This window comes from Mytilus galloprovincialis, chromosome 1, assembly GCF_965363235.1.
Source record: "Mytilus galloprovincialis chromosome 1, xbMytGall1.hap1.1, whole genome shotgun sequence".
In the NCBI taxonomy this organism is placed as follows: domain Eukaryota; kingdom Metazoa; phylum Mollusca; class Bivalvia; order Mytilida; family Mytilidae; genus Mytilus; species Mytilus galloprovincialis.
This window is the reverse complement of record NC_134838.1, coordinates 92,218,286-92,236,788: the sequence shown is the minus strand read 5'-3', so window position 1 is coordinate 92,236,788 and position 18,503 is coordinate 92,218,286. Positions and strand designations below refer to the sequence as shown.

The 18,503-nt window shown below is 30.8% G+C and overlaps 1 protein-coding gene across 1 annotated transcript in view; it reads right to left on the bottom strand.

Annotated features, from left to right (window-relative positions):
* Window positions 1-45: 45 nt before the first annotated feature.
* The window catches only part of LOC143044673 (dihydropyrimidine dehydrogenase [NADP(+)]-like), a 29,945-nt gene continuing 11,487 nt past the window's right edge, over window positions 46-18,503 (bottom strand). The window contains exons 7-23 of the mRNA XM_076216738.1: window positions 18,373-18,454; window positions 17,925-18,012; window positions 17,544-17,651; window positions 16,768-16,937; window positions 16,127-16,337; window positions 15,600-15,784; window positions 14,771-14,986; window positions 10,920-11,084; window positions 10,273-10,341; window positions 9,993-10,076; window positions 8,988-9,108; window positions 7,536-7,798; window positions 7,083-7,262; window positions 6,184-6,330; window positions 4,613-4,696; window positions 3,937-4,048; window positions 46-3,277 (exon numbers count right to left, since the gene is read on the bottom strand). Of these exons, the coding sequence (XP_076072853.1) occupies window positions 3,135-3,277; window positions 3,937-4,048; window positions 4,613-4,696; window positions 6,184-6,330; window positions 7,083-7,262; window positions 7,536-7,798; window positions 8,988-9,108; window positions 9,993-10,076; window positions 10,273-10,341; window positions 10,920-11,084; window positions 14,771-14,986; window positions 15,600-15,784; window positions 16,127-16,337; window positions 16,768-16,937; window positions 17,544-17,651; window positions 17,925-18,012; window positions 18,373-18,454 (2,428 nt within the window). The 3' untranslated portion in view covers window positions 46-3,134. The remainder of the gene's footprint in view (window positions 3,278-3,936; window positions 4,049-4,612; window positions 4,697-6,183; window positions 6,331-7,082; window positions 7,263-7,535; window positions 7,799-8,987; window positions 9,109-9,992; window positions 10,077-10,272; window positions 10,342-10,919; window positions 11,085-14,770; window positions 14,987-15,599; window positions 15,785-16,126; window positions 16,338-16,767; window positions 16,938-17,543; window positions 17,652-17,924; window positions 18,013-18,372; window positions 18,455-18,503) is intronic.

Below are 18,503 nucleotides of genomic sequence, written 5' to 3'. Positions count from 1 at the left end.
ACATGCACATTAAAACTACTTTTCCCTTAATAAGAAGAAAATAACCGAGGTGCATACTCTTTATTGTATATAATTCATGCAATATATCAGTTATACAATAGACAATAAGTGTATAATTATGTAATGTGACTGGTAATATATAAAACAAAAAAAACAAAAACAACATGTGACTAAATAAAGATATAAAATCCCAACAAATAATTTCTAATATAATAATAGTGACTGTTTTTAGAGAACCGTTACAAGATGAAAAAATAAACTATTTATTCCTTATCAATCATATAGGATACAAAAATGTGATCTCTGCATACAGGAGCTGTTGTATAACTAAAGTTGTAAGAATCATTGAAATACCACACAAATATTGTGACAATAACAATAAATATAATTGTTACCTGTAAAGAGTTTGCATTCATAATAATGATAACTGAAAAATGATCTATATGATCATAAGTGACATTCTGCTAAGTACCCACATGTGCTTGTCCTAAGTGACATACTTTTAAGAACCTATGAGGCTTTTCTTTAGTGACATACTGTTAAGTACCTACATGAACTTATCCTAAGTGACATACCATTAAGTACCCACATGTGCTTGCCTTAAGGAGGTAGACCTAGGTTAAGGGAAATAACTCTTAAAATCATCAGTACGTTTGTGTCAACCATTTTTAAAAATATATTCTAAGCTTCTAAGTTACATAGATTATTTTCAATCTGTTTCAGGTAAATGCTTAAAATACATTGATGAACTTGACTTTTACAAATGCTTAACTGATTTAAAGAGTTATCTCCCTGAATCAAAGGTCTACCCCCCCCTTAAGTGACAGTTTTTTAAGTACCTATATTTTTTTAGGGAAATACTAACCTTAATAAACTCCTAGTAAACTACTAAAACTGAATCTCTGCTCTTAGTAAACTACTAAAACTGAATGTCTGCTCTTAGTAAACTACTAACTTTCATATGTTCATATAATTTGTATCAACAAAATGAGCTTACCCAGTAACACATTAAATTTCTGTCAGATATAAAATGTCATGTGTATTTAACACAAAAATCATTAAAAAAGTCATGTAACAACCAAAATGTTTGATATGTATCTCCTTTAACATAGAGATCAGCAACAGGTTCAACCATGCAATAAATGTTAACGATGCATTAGCATATTTTAACAACAGCATTAGATTCAATGACAAGTTGAACAACCAGCCCCTGAGAATTTCCTGAATCAGTTTGCAATAAATACAATATTATCTGTTTTCTTTAACTAGCTAAATATATTAAATGTTTTTATTGCACATGTATATATATAAACAAAGCCAAAAACAAGTATCAGCTGAACTTGAATATTATGCAAAATTCCTCGATATTTTGAGTTTCATGCTATAAGTTGGCTGGAATTATACTGTAATAAGTATTTGTAAATCAAATTTATCTCTGACACAACAAAAAGGTAGTAGTGGTAGAAATACAGGTGAACAATGACTAGTATTGTTTATCATTTCCCACCAGAATTTAAATTTCAGTAGCATATTGGAACTATTAGTACAAAAGCATCATTATTCATACATGTATATCTCATACACAAAAGTATTGCTCATTGTCAGTACTGTCAACGTATATTTGTTCCACCTAACAGACTGGAAACTTTGTTTATACAGAAGTTCCACTGGAAACTTTGTTTATACAGAAATTCCACTGGCAACTTTGTTATAAACAATGTCATAATATCTGTTCCTGTTGGAACAAATGTTCTATACCATTTATTCCGTTAGGAACATTTACTGTAATATCTATTCCAGTGGAAATAATATTCCAGAATACTTTTTCCATTTGGAACTTATATTATGAAGGAACTTCTATTCAATGACAGTACAGTGTTATCTGAAAAACTTGTAAATCATAAAAAAACCTCATGATTTACACCTAATTTTAGTAGAAATAAAATGATCTTTAAATATAATATTTTTTCCATTACAATATAAATTTAATGTATAAAACATATTTCTTATAAAATGCAAAAATTTAATCATTTTTAACACAATGGTAAATAAGCTATCCTGAAGGCAATTATAGAGTTGACTGTGAGGAAAAAAAATAATATGTTGAGCAAGCCAGAAAGCATACTGAATGAAACTGGTGCAATCCCGCAAAATAAGATTATAATTAGCAAGATGGGTAAGTCAACATTAAAACTGTTTCAATTAATGTCAACTATAGCAAGGCTTTAGCAAGCAATGGTACATTAATGATGAAGCAGAATAGAATTCTGGTAAAGTAAATTAAATATCAACAATGTTACTATTTCTAGCTTTAACTATTATATAGCACCTTCAGATGCATAAAGATTCATATAGCACCTTTGTCATGTGTCTCTTCTAAATTGTCTAAAACAGTCCTAACAAATAAAGAACAATGAAAAAACAAAAAGTATAAAATGTATAACAATTGTATAAATAATAAATCAATTTCGATATTCTACCTGAAAATTATGTTGACAAAGAATATCCTCTTGTGACTAGAAAAGATTGTACCCCTGTTTTGTGTAGTACAAATTTGCAAAAATATCATTTCCCCGATAATATTTTCAAAAGCATACACAACATTTTTCCGATTGACTTACAATGTCTTTAACAGTTGAATTCAACCAACGATGGTACACTATCCAAATATTTTGGTGCAATTAATAAAATAACCCAAAATCCAATAGATTTTGAAGTAGTGAATTATAAAAAAAATTGATCTATGTATGCAAAGAAATGACCAGTTGTTGATATGAAAAAGAACCACACTGAATAGTATATGGATAAAGGTATAATAAGTCTTTAACAGTTTTTGAAGTGAATAAGAAGAAACCTGTTTATAAATTCTTGTCCTATAAACATAAGTAAATAAATCATTGCATAGTTTCTTAGAATAAATATATTAACATGATAATTCATAGAAAATGAGCAAAGTATCTGTATTTGTAAACAAATAGAAAATAACAGTTTGGAAAATTACATATAAAAAAAGTAATTTTCTATGATGTCATGGCAATTCCTTCCATATATATTATATATACAAACAATCCCCTCTACCCATTGTCAGCCGCAATGCATTTATTACTGGTCATCATTAACTAATAAAACGTAGTCTAGTTGGTTTCCAATAAAATAGCTGGCATTGGATTGAAGCCTGTCTGAATGGGGATTCCTCTCTTGGGTAGGTAGGGTGTCGTCCTCTTGACCATGGTGATACAGTCGATGATTGGACAGACAGACAAACACAAAGTACATCCTGCAAAAAAAAGTTATTACTTAAAACATGATTCAATTTTGAAATTATATGCAGTTCAATTTATGTGAATTTGTTATCATAGAGTTAATGAATCTTAATTATCATTGACCAGTGACCATGTGATTCTTGCCATGCTCCATGTTCATCGCGATACGGATACCAGCAGACCAAATTATGATTCTGAAACGATTTGACTGAAACGGCAATAGAAAAATTTGGCAAATTCTACTGAATCGATGTTTGTTCTATGTTCTGGCAGTAGACTCAAATCAGTGATATTTGGATGATTATCTAACATATAAATTTGAATAAAGTTGTTAAAAATTTGGTGTTAGTAACTAAAAGTCTTAAATTATGAAAAATTTATATAAAAAGTGTCCAAATTCAAAACATTATCAAACCGTCTAAAAATGCCTAGAATGCAGGATTTTGCACCATTCATTTCATACCCTCCAAAAAAAATTTTGGCCTTGCTTCGCTCGGCTCAATTATTTTGCCTTACTAAAATAAGATGCCTAGTTATGGCCTTGAAATAGTATTGTTTCAATGAAAACATTATGGAAAAAGAATCTATCATGTGAGATAGATATCCTGTTCATTCACTGCACATAACATATTGTACTCTTTCATCATTTTTTTAACTGGTACCTAATACTAACCTGTACAATCTTCAGTAACAGTTGGGAGATGTGTTTCTGGATCAAACTTGATAGACTGGTACCCTGAGTCATTACAAGTCATGTAACATTTGCCACAGTTAATGCACATCTCCTACAAAATCAAACCATTTAAATGTCACTAACAAGCTTGTCAGTTGATGAAATGTCAATAAAAACTCAAGATGCTTTTAGGAGATGACATAATGCAATTATCTACTCAGAAAGTCAAGAGAAATTAGAGCTTTCAATGTGCTTCGAATTATGACAGACTGTTTGTCAAATCTCATATTTTAATGAAGGCATATGAATGCAATGGAAATATTTTTTCACAGTCAGATTTCAAAAATGTTTGTAGTCAAATTTTAAAAAGAACAAAACTATATCATTTCCCAAAGATTGTACCAACTTCCTCTTTACCATTTTCATAAGGTATAACTGAATGTTGAGTGAGTGTAAAAAAGGGGATTTAAAACAGTAAGATATTTCAAAAAGACAACAATCACTGTCAAGGTTCTTAACTATTGTTTGGAAGGTGAACATGTGACATGTTTTAATAAATTACAATGATTCAATTTCCAGTTAAGTGACAAACCAGATACCAATAATTTAATATTTCGATATTATAAAATCAGTTTTATCATTACACGTTGACAGTAGCTAAACACTAAACACTGACCTCATCAATCAAGGCCACAACCTGTTGTGTATTGTCCAACTGACCATAAGTCCCAATCATTGGTAAGGCCTTCCCTATTATATCCTGGAAAATATACAAAAAATAATATGTAGTACCGTAGGTACTCGCTTATAAGTCGGAAGTTTGGGAGTAAAATTCAGAATCCAGAGAGGGGTACCGACTTATAAGCGAGATCCAGCGACCAGAGGAAAAATCCAAGCTCGAGAAAAGTGGTCAGGAGTGAATTTCCTGGTCAAAACTACGTCGGTGATTGCCAAACCTACATAAATCCCTAAATTAAGTTTTTGTTGAAAATAAATGACTACAATACTATCTTTGTGTTTTATTTGTTCTCTGTTAACCGTTTTCTGTCAATTTGTGTTGAATGTTCGACTGTTTCCGGTTTGTGTATTGATTTTCATGGTCAAATGGTTTGTGCATAAACCCAAAAGAAAGCCAAGAACCAAAAATGAAAACGAGATAACAATGTACCAACTATGTAAAAGGATGTATTCAGCGGAGTTGTCGTGTCATCATTGTGATATCATGATATCAATTTAATATTTACAAATCATACAATAATAAAAAATAATTTTAAGATTCATTCCCAAGATCAAAATATTATTCATTAAAATGTCTCAGGTAAACACAAAGATTACAAAATTGATTGGCAAGCCAATATAATCCATTGATAACCCCCAATTAAGAGACAAAGAGTTGTATTCACTAAAGGTGTGAAAAATATCAGTGATAGGTGAACAGATGACACTAATGAGTTGGGAGTTATTTTAATATAAAGTTGATTAGCTTCACTTAATTTTTTTAATCCTTTAATCATCACAATATAATAAGAATTATGAAGTGTACATGCTCCTTTAACACCGAGTTATGTGTGCTGTGAAAAATATTGATTGACTTTAAATTTTTTCAGGTTCATATTGGTTTATGTTCGCTTTTCTCAAACAATAGGTTGTTAGTCATACCCTACAAAATCATTGATGCATTACGTAAACAACACACGGCTAATCTGTAATCAAACAGTGAACAAAACAACAGGAATAAAAAAATCTTTATTATTAACAGCTATATAAATTATCATAATCAACATCAACTAAATTCAAACAAAACAAACATTCATGCAGAAAATGAATATAATTCCTGGATTTGCATTGGTTTTACCGGCGTTCAGTAACTGTCAACTGCAAAAAAAATGTCCAAATTTTGTCCGACTTATACGAGGGTTAAGACTAAATCCTCAGAATTTGGAGCTGAAAAGGGCATCCGACTTATAGTCGGATCAACTAATAGGCGAGTATCTATGGTATATTAAAACCGACACAGCCTAATTGAAAATGTGTACTTTGTTTGGGTACTTCTTGATTTTTAACAATAGCAAAATATCTACATACATTTATACAAATATATCTGAAACAAAGGAACTAATATTCTATGAATAATCATTTTGACAGTATCAATTGTAATTTTCAACCATGATATAATTTGTGAATGAACACTTGAAAATCAATTTTAACTATTCAGTGTTTTTGAACATTTATCTATTACAAACTTACCTTTAAAGCAAGAACTGGTTTCTTTGGTGCCAGTGCTGGACGTAATATTTCTGGTTTGTTCTCTTCCCTCAAAAGATCAGATTTCTTAAAATGGTCGGCTATGACCTCTTGCTTCTTCTTCTTATATGGTCCAAAGGATGGTAAGCTCTGGAAAAAAAAACAATCCTACTTAGGCCACAACAATTTGATGTCTAGTGCTTTGGACAAAGCTTTAAAAAATATTGGGCAAGCGAGCAATTTCTTTTCAGATTTAGCCATGGTCTTGTAAGAACTCTGTAAATTTCCCCCAACAAAAGAAGAATTATGCTTGCATGCCAAAATACTAACAAGGGGAATGAGTTTTTATCAAAATCAAATACTTGTGAAAATATTGCTTTACCCACATTTACAAGGATTGTTATACAACTGTGTTAAGTTTCAACCCTTTGAAGTGGAGCTGTGCCAAGAAGGCACATAGACTGGATGACAGACAAGATGGTTCCTATATAATCCCTATCCCCCAATAAAAAAATATATATCTAAAAAATCATCTAGATCCAAATGTTTGCTAAGTTGTATTCACTGCTGCAGTTGTTATATTTTGTGGCAGATATGAATTTTTCCTATCTGAAGTAGATATGAAGTTTTCCTATCTAAAATTATAAACCACAAATTATTTTAAAATCACCAGTTATACAGTAATGATTTAAGAGGACTTCTTTTACCTATCTTTCCAGCTGGTTGTTATGCTTTATCTTGATTAATTGGGAAAAGGAAATGGTATATCAAAATTTGTAATCATTTGTAGTGTCTATGTTAGCAGTTCTAAATAATATATCCACAAAACAGATTCCTTCTTCTATAGAAAGACTGCTTCTGGTTTTCTTTAAATACTTTTTAAACTGTTGTGTAATACCAACCTTTCCTAGAATATCTGCTAATTTAGGTACAGGTTTTCCTAGTTGATGTTTTATTGTTGGAGGACTCTGTCCATCCCAGTCATGTAACTCATCAATACTCTTCAGATAGAGAAGTGTCTTTAATCCAGTGATGTAATCATCTATCAGGGTGAAGTCCTGATTCTGAATAGCACTACACACCTAAAAATAAATAAATATAAACAGAAAAATTAAGCACCAACCTAACAACTGACATAGTCATCAAAAATTCTTGCAGCCTTTTCATTTTGATAGAAATTTAAAAGTGATTAAATTCATAAAAGTGCAGAAAAACACATTTTTGTTAGGTTTCAAAATTGAACAGATGGACATAAAACTATTGATAATTTTGTTCCCAATTTAGTGTAAAATGCATCTAATCAAATCTGTATCAAGCATTTGATCAGCTTTCAGATTCATATTGTGTATTTTTACCTGTAAAACTGATGCACCTCCTTGTAGAAACTGCAACCCAGCCTCAGCAGAGTCAATACCTCCCGTTGCTAGAATAGGGAATCCTGGGATAGCATTGGCCACAGCAGTTACAGCACGGAGAGCTATAGGTCTGATAGCATTACCAGATACACCACCGTAGGTAGTTCTCTTCTCCTTACCAATACTTGGCCATGCTGCTCCATTACCTTTCAAACCCATTAATCCAGATACAGTGTTTGTGGCTGTTACCCCATCAGCATGACCTTTAAAATGGAAAATTTAATATTTTGGTTTACATCAATACTTGTAGAAACAACTTGAATAGGTTTAATTCTAGTCTCTTGTTATCTGCTTCATTCTTTAACAATTTAACTATAATTAGAAGCCAGACTTGATATTGGAATTGCAAACGATGAGGATTTTCTTCTGGTGAATGGTTTGTTTCATCCTTTTTTTTTTTAAATGTATGTCCAATACTTTTATGATAAATTTTGCAATATTCCTGGTTTATTACCTGTTTATTATTGTAATATGCTATTAAGATAATGCTTTCCTGTAATATTTATGAGGTTGTTGTATGCTATCTTCTTGAAAGTAAAGTAACCTACATTGTATATAAAGTGTGTATGATGCCATGATTTCATTTCAAAAGGTTAAGAGCTACCAGGTAATGAATTGCTTAGTTACTGTGACCTGTTTTTAAATGGAATAAAGTATGACATGGGATGTGGAGTATATTTAAGTTAAATAGCTACCCATATAAAGACATGTCATGGTCAAATAAAGTTCATTAACAATTGATTATTTTTCATTCTAACATGACGTCCTTCAAACGCTTTGAGTACACACCTGTGGTTAAATCTGAATACATGTATATTGCTTGTGCTGTTCCGATTGTACTCCCACGTCATATCCTTTTTTATGAATGAGCTACCCGACATAATAAAACTATGACGTCAGAATATAAACATTTTACAGGGAAATACGCACTTGTGAAACCGAAAATCATCACAAACAAGGAAATTTAAACAAACGATGCTAAATTGTGTTATATAAGCCATATTTTGTATACTTATAAGACATACAAGTACAACTGTCATTTAGATTCATCCAAACCTAGCTTAATATTTTATTGTTAATAGTTAAAGCATGTCACTTATTCAGTTTGCTCTGTTCTTTTACTTCAATTTAATAGTGCGTTTATTTATGGGAACGGCAAATAATGCCTTCACCTAGAGAGCTTTGATCAGTAACAATTGCCATATTTGTCCTATTAGAATCAAAATAATTCATGGGGGCTTGAATATATCATGATTTTACCACGGATTGTCCCTTTATGTCGATATTTTACCCCTCGCTATTGCTCAGGGTAAAATATTTGTCATAAAGGGCCAACCCATGATAAAATCAAGATATATTCAAGCCCCCATGAATTATTTCTTAATTACATACCTTCATGAGCAGCCTTTGCAATATCAGTAATTTTGGTAACATTTGGTGTCAATTTAGCAAAGAATGGAATCTTCACAGCTTCCCTAACCCATCGACATATATTACGAACTAACTCTGGATCCTGAAAAATGAAATGTGTATTATGATTTTGACAATCAACTAATATTTCGATAAATTAATGAGCAAAATCTTTTAAAAAGCAATTTAATCAATTCATATGCAGTGATATTGTTGGTTTTTTTCAAAACTACCTCTACCCTTTTTTATTGGGAAATGCGTAATTTTCATCAAATTGGGAGATTTAGAATAAACCATGAATTTTACTGAAACTTCAATTTACAGACCACCTTTCAAGAGTCAAACCCTGCTTTGAAATAAGATCCCTCTTATCCCTTTAAGGCTTTTGTCAGTGATGATACATAAATAGACCCTCAAATCTGCACATATAGTAATTTTAAGCATGAAAAATGTATAAGTGAATGTTTTTTCAGTTTGAATTCGTGCACAATTAATACTGAGACTGCACTGTTTTGGGAAAAAAGATGTCTTTTTGGGAATAATTTTAAGCCATTTTTTTTCAAATTGGGATTCTTCTCCAGACAAAGAAGCCTTTTTTCTCCATTAATTTAAGGCAAACAATATCACTGATATGTCCTTTTCTCTGCTTTTATATTTCAGTAAATAAAAAATATTTAATTTCATCTAATATAATTTAAACATTTTTTTGTTGTTCACAAAGGACAAATGGATTAGACACAAGTTTTTACAACTTACAGTAGTGTCTTCTACATGAATCTATATGAATATTTCAACTTCTTTTCTTTTGGGAAAGCTGTGTTTTCAAATTCATTGCAAAGTAGGAGCACATTAAAATAAGTTTACTTGATATTTGATAGGCAGATACAAAACTGTGATGTGTATGAATGACACAGAATACAGATATTGCAGACAAACAAATGACATTTAATGATCCCTCTGTGTCATTTCTTGTACCACAAATCTTACCTGTCCACAAGCCAGTCCCATTCCTCTCTCTCCCATACCATGAGGACATGACAGATTCAACTCCAAAGCATCAGCACCAGCTTTCTATTCACAAAATATAATAAAATACATAAATATGATAAAATGAATATTCAGTATTGTAAACGATCTTTATAAATGATTATGTTAAGTTAACTAAACATTAATTTGTTTACTTCAATTATCTAAATTACTTTATACAATCTAATTATCTATATAGTCAGGATGGATTACGTTAAACATCATTAAAACTATTATATACCTCTGACATCTTAGCTAGTTCTGTCCAGTCCTCTTTACTGTAGCTACACATTATACTGGCAATCAAAATCTAGATACACAAAAAAAGGGTTTTCAAATGAGAAACAAATTTGTAAGACGTTGAATGTAACAATAAAGTTGTCTAAGATTATAAATCTTCAGTAGAAATCACCAATAATTGCATGTCAATCACATTTTCATTATTTTGGAAATATTTTTTTCTACTTAAAAAAAGATACATGTAGTAACTCTAAAACTGTATAATTGCCATATACTTTTCCCTAGGTTGTAATTGTGATAAAAAAAAAGTACATGCCTTGAAACCAATATAAAAATTGTATTTGATTTTAAATCTTCCGAGTTAATTTTAATGCTAAAAAGAAGAGTTATAAACAGCTTTAGTCTTATCAATAGTTAGCATACTATGGGAGATAACTAAGATCAAATTATCTTCAAATAGGAACAGTAAGAAATATACTATAATGTCAAATTATGAATAACAACAGCAATTGGCTGTTATCTTGTTGCTAAATTTTACAGCATCAGGTATATAGCTATCTCACAATGAGTTCTTTCAGATATTTTTTTTGGATAGAATATGCATTAAAAAATCTTATGCTATAGGACGAACTCTGAAATGCAACATACCTTTTCTGGGAAATCCCTTTTCAGTTCTGTAACACTGTTACACCAGTATGCTGCAGTTTTCTCACTGATTAACTCTATATTAAGGAAGGCACCCTGACCTGGTCCAAACAACTGTCCTGATGTAGTACCTCTAACTATTCGAGGGGATACATTGGTCACTATGTCCTGTAATTTAAAAAAAAAAGAAATAAACCACAAAGTTTTCATCCATACTATTTTAAATAATTTAAAAAACCATACTAATCCATCAAGTTGATACATGTGATAGAATTCTTGATATTCAACTTTGCAAAGAACAAGAAAAAAACTAAGCAAAGTAATGTTAAATCCAATAAATATATATATAATTTCAACTATATTTAGCCTTAAGGTGAGAGGTACGTAAATGAATGCCTCTAGCGGAAAATGGGAAAATCGACGTCTGTTGTTATGGGAGTTATCTCCCGTACACCAGAAAAAATGTTTTCAAGATGTCGGAATATATTCCGCTTCGTCAGAATAATGGACAATTTGGTGAAAGAGTATTGAATGTACCTCTCCAAATTTAACAAAAAAAATGATGTAAATGAAATATCTTAGCACAAAAAATCAGTGCTTCACTCGGACCATGAAAATAAAAGTAACTACTTGGCTTGACGTGATGGTCGGAGAATGAATTTATTAGCTGACCAATTTAAAGCTTGCTAGAACTGCAATAAATCATAATGTTTCTACAAAACTGTTTAAAAGAACAATTAAAAAGTTGGTTTCGGAAGTATTTTGTATATACATTGGGGTAACTGTACATTCATTAACTTACTATACGCTGGTAACCGGCACAGATCAGAGACTTAACTTGAAAATCGGGTATGTTGATATAAGAAGTGAAAACGAAATGTAGTACTGTATTGCATATTGTAAACATGTACCTGCATAATCCATTGCACACATGTTATGTTAACATTCGGTCATGCATTTGCATTCAGAGAAATAAATTTATTTCTCAAAACAACTGTGAAAACGTCTAGGACGTATTCAATCCTCGACAAAAATGAGGTTAATTTTGATATTCCTGTTATATAACCATTTTCTCATTGAAATATAAACATATGGATGTTCACACAAACAGTGCTTTCTTACACGTCCGTGATATGGTCTATATATAGAATTTGAAAATGAAAGTACTAGTAAAAAATGTTACACGTTGCTTTCAGTCAATTTGAATTGGGAATTACAAGCTTCCAGCACGAAAATGTGATAAGGGAAATATAGAGATCCGCTGCATGAACATTACTTTTTATACTGCCACTTGAAAAATAAAATAATAAGCAAAGTATATAAATACTGACCCCTATACTGAAGATTTAGAAATTTCTGCGTGCATCAATCAATTCATTTTTAAATGCGCAAAATTTCGTAATATTTTTTTAATCCGATTTAAGCACTGTTTGTATACATGTGCAAATGCTCCTATTAAAAGTTAGAATTATTATAATTTTTATTTTTGCTATACGTATATTTCTTCTCAATGTTTTACAATAATTAAAACTTTGCAAAAAATTCTGAAGTACGAACTGGAATATTGTTGTCATAAATAATGATGGGGTACATGAATTGCTCACATAACAGTTTGACGAAAACCCTGAGTAACAAAAACATAAAAAGATAAATAAGTTGGAATTTATATACATTTGGTTTTAAATATTCACATCTATGCACTGCCGTCACTATAATAATTGACCAAAACCAACGATAGGGGAAACAGTAGGGGTAATATGCATCAAACTTCAAAATATTATTTTTGTTTGGTTTTTGCCTATAATTTACATTTATACCACATCTCCTTTCGTGCCATATTAAACACACCATTTAAGTTTGCAAATGACCAGTACTACTTTGAATGAAGTATGAGTTCATGTTTGTGTTCCTTCTCGTGCTATTGAAACATTATTTTATATATTTTATATGCATGACCTTCTGCAACTATCAGTTGAATAAAATTTTACTGTTATGCTTTATCATGAACCTGCTGTAGCAGAGGGGGTATTCAATTTTACACCTGTCTGTCCGTCTGGCCATCCTAAAATTGGTTTCTGTTCTCTAACTTTAGTTTGCCTCACCAAATGTTAAAAAACCCATACACAATGCTTAACACAGATCTAGTTTAAATTTTGGTGGCTTCACTTTTATGCCCATAACAAATTGAAAATTGCTACTTTTTCCGTTTCCGTTCTCTAAAGTTTAATTTGCCTCAAACAAATGTTATGATATTTTTACACATGCAATGCTTATTATCATTTTTTCAGACAGGTTAATATGCTCGATAGCGCATTAGTATTTCGATTTTTTTTTAATGAAGCGGTAGTTGTCTTGTCAATTCTGCTGATATAGCATTGACGTTGCGTTGTCCTTTCGGCGACGTCAAGATTTTTGTCTCTTTTCCCATCATCAACACACTTTCAACAGTTGATAAATGAAAAGGGAGCTCGGTAACCCCATAAAAATCATATTTCAAAAGAAAGGAAGATATTACCTTAAAAACATTAATTTTTTATAGAAAAATCGTAGGATTGGTTTTAACTGCAGAATAAATTAAGCTTGAAATTTCTTATTTTTTGGTTCAAATTTGACTTTATGTCTATGAACTTTATGTTGTTTCCTAACCATTTTCAAATGTCTAGAACTCGGAAGCTAGATCAGTTACCTACTTTAATTTTTCGATTTTCCATTATCGTCTTAAAAGTATTACCTGCATCAGTCAGGGGACTTACTGAAATAAGTGATTTTTAAATCACTTATTTGAGTAGCAAATTCGAGGTTTTGTCACAAATTGGGATTTTGTAGTTTTTTCAAAATTTTAAACACATAGGTTTAAATAACATCTTTTAATTAGTAATATTAAAAAATATGAACTTTTTGCTTCTTTTAAGTAGCAAGGTTTATGCCTTTGATGCTATCATTTACCTGAAAATTCTATTTTAGTTGAAAAAATGCTATAATAATGGCTTTACATAATGAACTGATACTTTCTTAAAAGATTTTTCACAGCAGTGGGAGTATTTTTCCTGTGAAGTTCAAGGTTTCATCTTTCAGATTATGTAATAAAATTCTACTGTTCGCGATAACAATTTCACTGTTCGGGGGTGTTGAAATTTGTGGGGGTTATTAAAAGAATGATACTTAAGGAAGTGATTTTTGGGAAGGAAATTGAGGTCTGATACTTGAACAAGTGATTTTTATGTCATTATCCTAGATTCAGTACAAGGTCATCACCTGAAATGACCTGGTCATCCTAGACAACACAGATGTTGGTTCTGATAAGTTAAGAAACATAATTAGTCCCTGGATCATTAGTATTCTATATTTAAAGCTACCCTTATATTAAATCACTTCTTCTAGTGATTATTTTGTACTACTTAAATAGGTGATTATTAAAGAAAGACAACTCTAACTTCCAACCTTTATGGAAATAATGTTACTTGAATCAGTGATTTAGAAAATCACTTGTTTAAGTAAGTCACCTGACTGTGCATACAATTTCTTTTAAAAATCGCTGAACAAGCCATTTATGTACCTGTTACCTTAAGCCTTGAAAATGTGGATACAAGTTATTTAATTTTCTTAGTTTGTTGTTGTTTTGTGATTACACTCATCTGTTCAAAAGCAAATTAATCCAACTTAATTCATTTAAAACCAAAAGGTCTACAATTATGACATTATCATAATCCCCAAAAAATTTGATACTCCTCTTCAATTATTTCAAAATTAACATGAAATTTTAACCATGAGTGCTAGCAATCATATTCATGTGCAAATTCTTTTCTTCCGTAAAATAACAGTTTAAAATCTATTGGAATAGACATATAACTAACCTTATCTAAAGAATAAGTCTTAGTCAAAGCAAATCCCCAGCCTGCTTCAAATGCCCTACGAATCATAGGACTGCTGGTGGTTGGTGGAGCACTGGCTAGTCCAAATGGATTAGGAAATTTCAATCCACACATTTCCACACTGATGTCTACAAGATCAATAGGAGTGAAAAATGTTGGTAGGCTTGGCGTGGATGGTATAGGTATTCCATGAAGTGACTGAAATCAGAAATTGATGTTTCTAATTTATAAAGCAGACACATAAATTGTATAATATAACATGATAGTTGACACTTCTTTCAATATAGTTCCAGTAGTATTTTCAATTTTAAAGTCATACATAATATTTTATTTTTTAAATTAATTAAGTAATTTTTGTTTTCTAAGAATACATTTTTTCTCCTTATTATCAATTTCAAACTGCTCTTTTGTCAAGATATATGGTATAGCCACTTGTCTATACACTGAAGACTGTATATGTCCTCTAAATAATGTATCTGTTCATGTTGTTGTTAGGTTACTGTCACACAAATATAGTCTACTGTCTTCTTTATTCATATTGTTAGTTGTATCATATTTTATAAAATTATCAAATTAAATTAAATGTGTTGGTATGACACAAATACTGTAGCCTCCTTGTTTTATGTACATTTCTGGGAAGTAATAATATAATCATATTGAAAGACATTGCCTTCCTAATTAGCCTTACAGACTCTAGCATTTACTTAAGCAGTGAACTTTGTAAATTATCAACAGTTGATACAAATGTTTTAGAAGCTTCATATGCAGGAATAATCAATACTTTTCAAAACTTTCTACAGTTTAATCATACCTGTAAATATTTATGGATGTACCATGAAGCTGTTTTTCCATCATTAACAGATTCTACAGTTGTCTGTGCCACACCTGCTATATCTCCTCCACAGAATATCCATGGTTCACTACACTGCATTGTTTCATTGTTCACTTCAGGTAAGCCCCATCTGTTCAACTTTACTGGTTTCATAGCTTCAACAACTTAAAGAAAAACATTTATTTGTTTTATAATGAAGAAACCTTGTCAAAAATTGAGACCACAAAACTTATGTGCTTTTATGTACCAACAGCAAATTTCTGCCATACATTTTTTTCACTTAAAAACTCATAAAAACATGTACACCACAGAAAAAAAAATAAAAGTGAAGATTAACAACAAATAAATTGAAGAATTGTATATGAAAGATTATTTACAAAATAGGCATCCTATTTGAGATGTAACCTATAGGAATGGTTATCAATGTTGTTGTAGAATATTTGACAATAAAATGATCAAAAACTGAAACCAACACACTCATCATACAAGGCAAATTTTAATCTAACCTTTAGAATCAGTTAATCCTGATCCAAAAGCAGATATAATATAATCTGCTTTAATCCTGATAATCTCCTCCTCATCTTCTATCCAGTTACCATCATCATCTAGTTCTGTTCTTACAAACTCCATACCTGATACTTTACCATTTTTAGACATCACTTTCCTTGGGGACATAAAAGGCAAGAATTCACACTTCTCTTCCTTGGCAAGTTCCATCTGAAAAACATTATCATTTGAAATCATTCCAAAATACATGCCACAAGAACTTAATCTTCATCTCTATAAATAAAAGCTAAAAAATGCTAAAAATACATTTCGTGTTTGTTATTTGTGTGTTTATTGTTGTCTTTCAAACATTGTCTTCTCATATTGCAAATAAGTTTATATCATTATGTTAAGTGCTGCTCATTGTAAGTAGATCTTACTTGGTCCTAATTCATATGTTCTAATGATTGCAAAGTACATTAAAATAGGAATATTCAATCTATAAACATTTATAGTGAGAACTTTAGATGTCACAGATATATTCAACTGACTAGATTTATTTGACTAGACTTTCTTAAAGTTCATAAATTTGTTTATTGACATAGATGAAAGCAATCGAACACAAATTCCATACTTTCCCAGCATTTATCTAGTAGCCTACCTCTTCAGGAACAGCCCTGATATTAGTAAATCCTTTCCTGAAGACAACATACACCCTCTTAGCTCCACATCTCAAGGCTGAGGTAGCACAGTCAAAGGCTGTATCTCCTGCTCCTAGAACTATTACTTTACCATACATCTGAGGAAGCTGAGATTTACAAGCACACATACCTGTAATATTTTATCAGAAAAACTTGCATAATTGATTAACAAAGTTTGTTTTTTATGTATATTTTAGGTCAAGGTACAGTAAATGGGCTATGTCACAGATTTTGGTAAAATTTTGTATTCAACTTTGGCTTGTTAAATTTTAACTAAAAATCGAGAAAAAAAATAATGGTGTGCACTGAAATGTTATGTAATGAATTTCTTTCGGGGCTTTTCCAGAAAAAAATGTATGGGGGGTGTTGGAAGGCACATTATATTAATAATACATGGGTGATGGGTATCAGAGCAACTTTTCACACTATAATGAACCTTAATTCTCAATTACAATTGTCTGGGTGGCGGGTGCTGACAAAAACTGCCTTCCAACCCCCCCATACATTTTTTTCTGGAATAGCCCTCAACACGGTGAGCATTAGTACAGAAAGCAAATAAAAATCGATGAAAATGTGCTTAAATTTTCTACACCACTATGTTCATGCCCAAAAAAATAGTATCAAAAACAAAATTGAACTTTAATAAAGTGACTTAGTAACATATACCCCACATCTCCTTTTATCAAAAGTACAAAAGGAACATGAATATAAGAATAACACAAGTTGTTGTACTAACCTGCTTTGCTACTTGATGTAACCTTTGGTAGATAATCTTTTGATGTGTAGAATCCCATATCCTCTGTAAGGCCTTCAAATATGGGTATCTTCTTAGGATCAGGTAAACCTGTAATAACACATTTTTCTATATTATACTCTTGTTAAAAAACCATAACAAAGTTCATAGAAAAGGAACAAATATTGCATAGTATTGAAAAGTTTTTTGGATGAATATAATCTATTGTATAAAACCTCCTTCTTAGAGAAATCCATAGATATACATTTTGTCAACAAAATGATTCCTGATGTCAAGAACAAACATTATCAAACAATAAAAATATGTTGTGAAAATTGTAATGAGAAAGAATATTGTATATGATATAAGATTTAATTATTTTACCGATGCCAAGGAAAACAGCTTCATAACCTTCATTTTTTAACTTCTGTATGGTTATATCATTGGTGTCCAAAGATTTACCATTCACAATCTGAAAATTAAAAAATAAAATTCAGAAACACATAAAATCATGTTTCCATGTATAAAGATTGTTCTAATTTATTTTGACAATGAGGATGGAAGTGTACAGCGTAATAACATAATGTTTTTGTTGGGGTTTTAATGTAGTTACTTTGTGAATGCATATTATCCTTGAAATTGAAACCAAATGAATAAATAAATAGATAAAAAGCTTTTATTTCTCAAAACAGAAAGGATGATTTTAACCCCAAGTTTAGTTTTTACTTCAAAGACAAAAACAATAAAATTTCAATTGTTGTCTCATTGATGTTATCCCCACACCTTCCTTTATCAATAATAATCTGTAAGTTATTCACACCAAATAAATTACCTTAACTCCCAAATCTTTCATCAATTGGACTTCAAAGTCAACCACACTATATGGTAATCTATATTGTGGAATTTCTGAAGAGCTGAAAAATGCAAAATACTCATAAATGGTAGTGTCATTGTGTTAAAGTA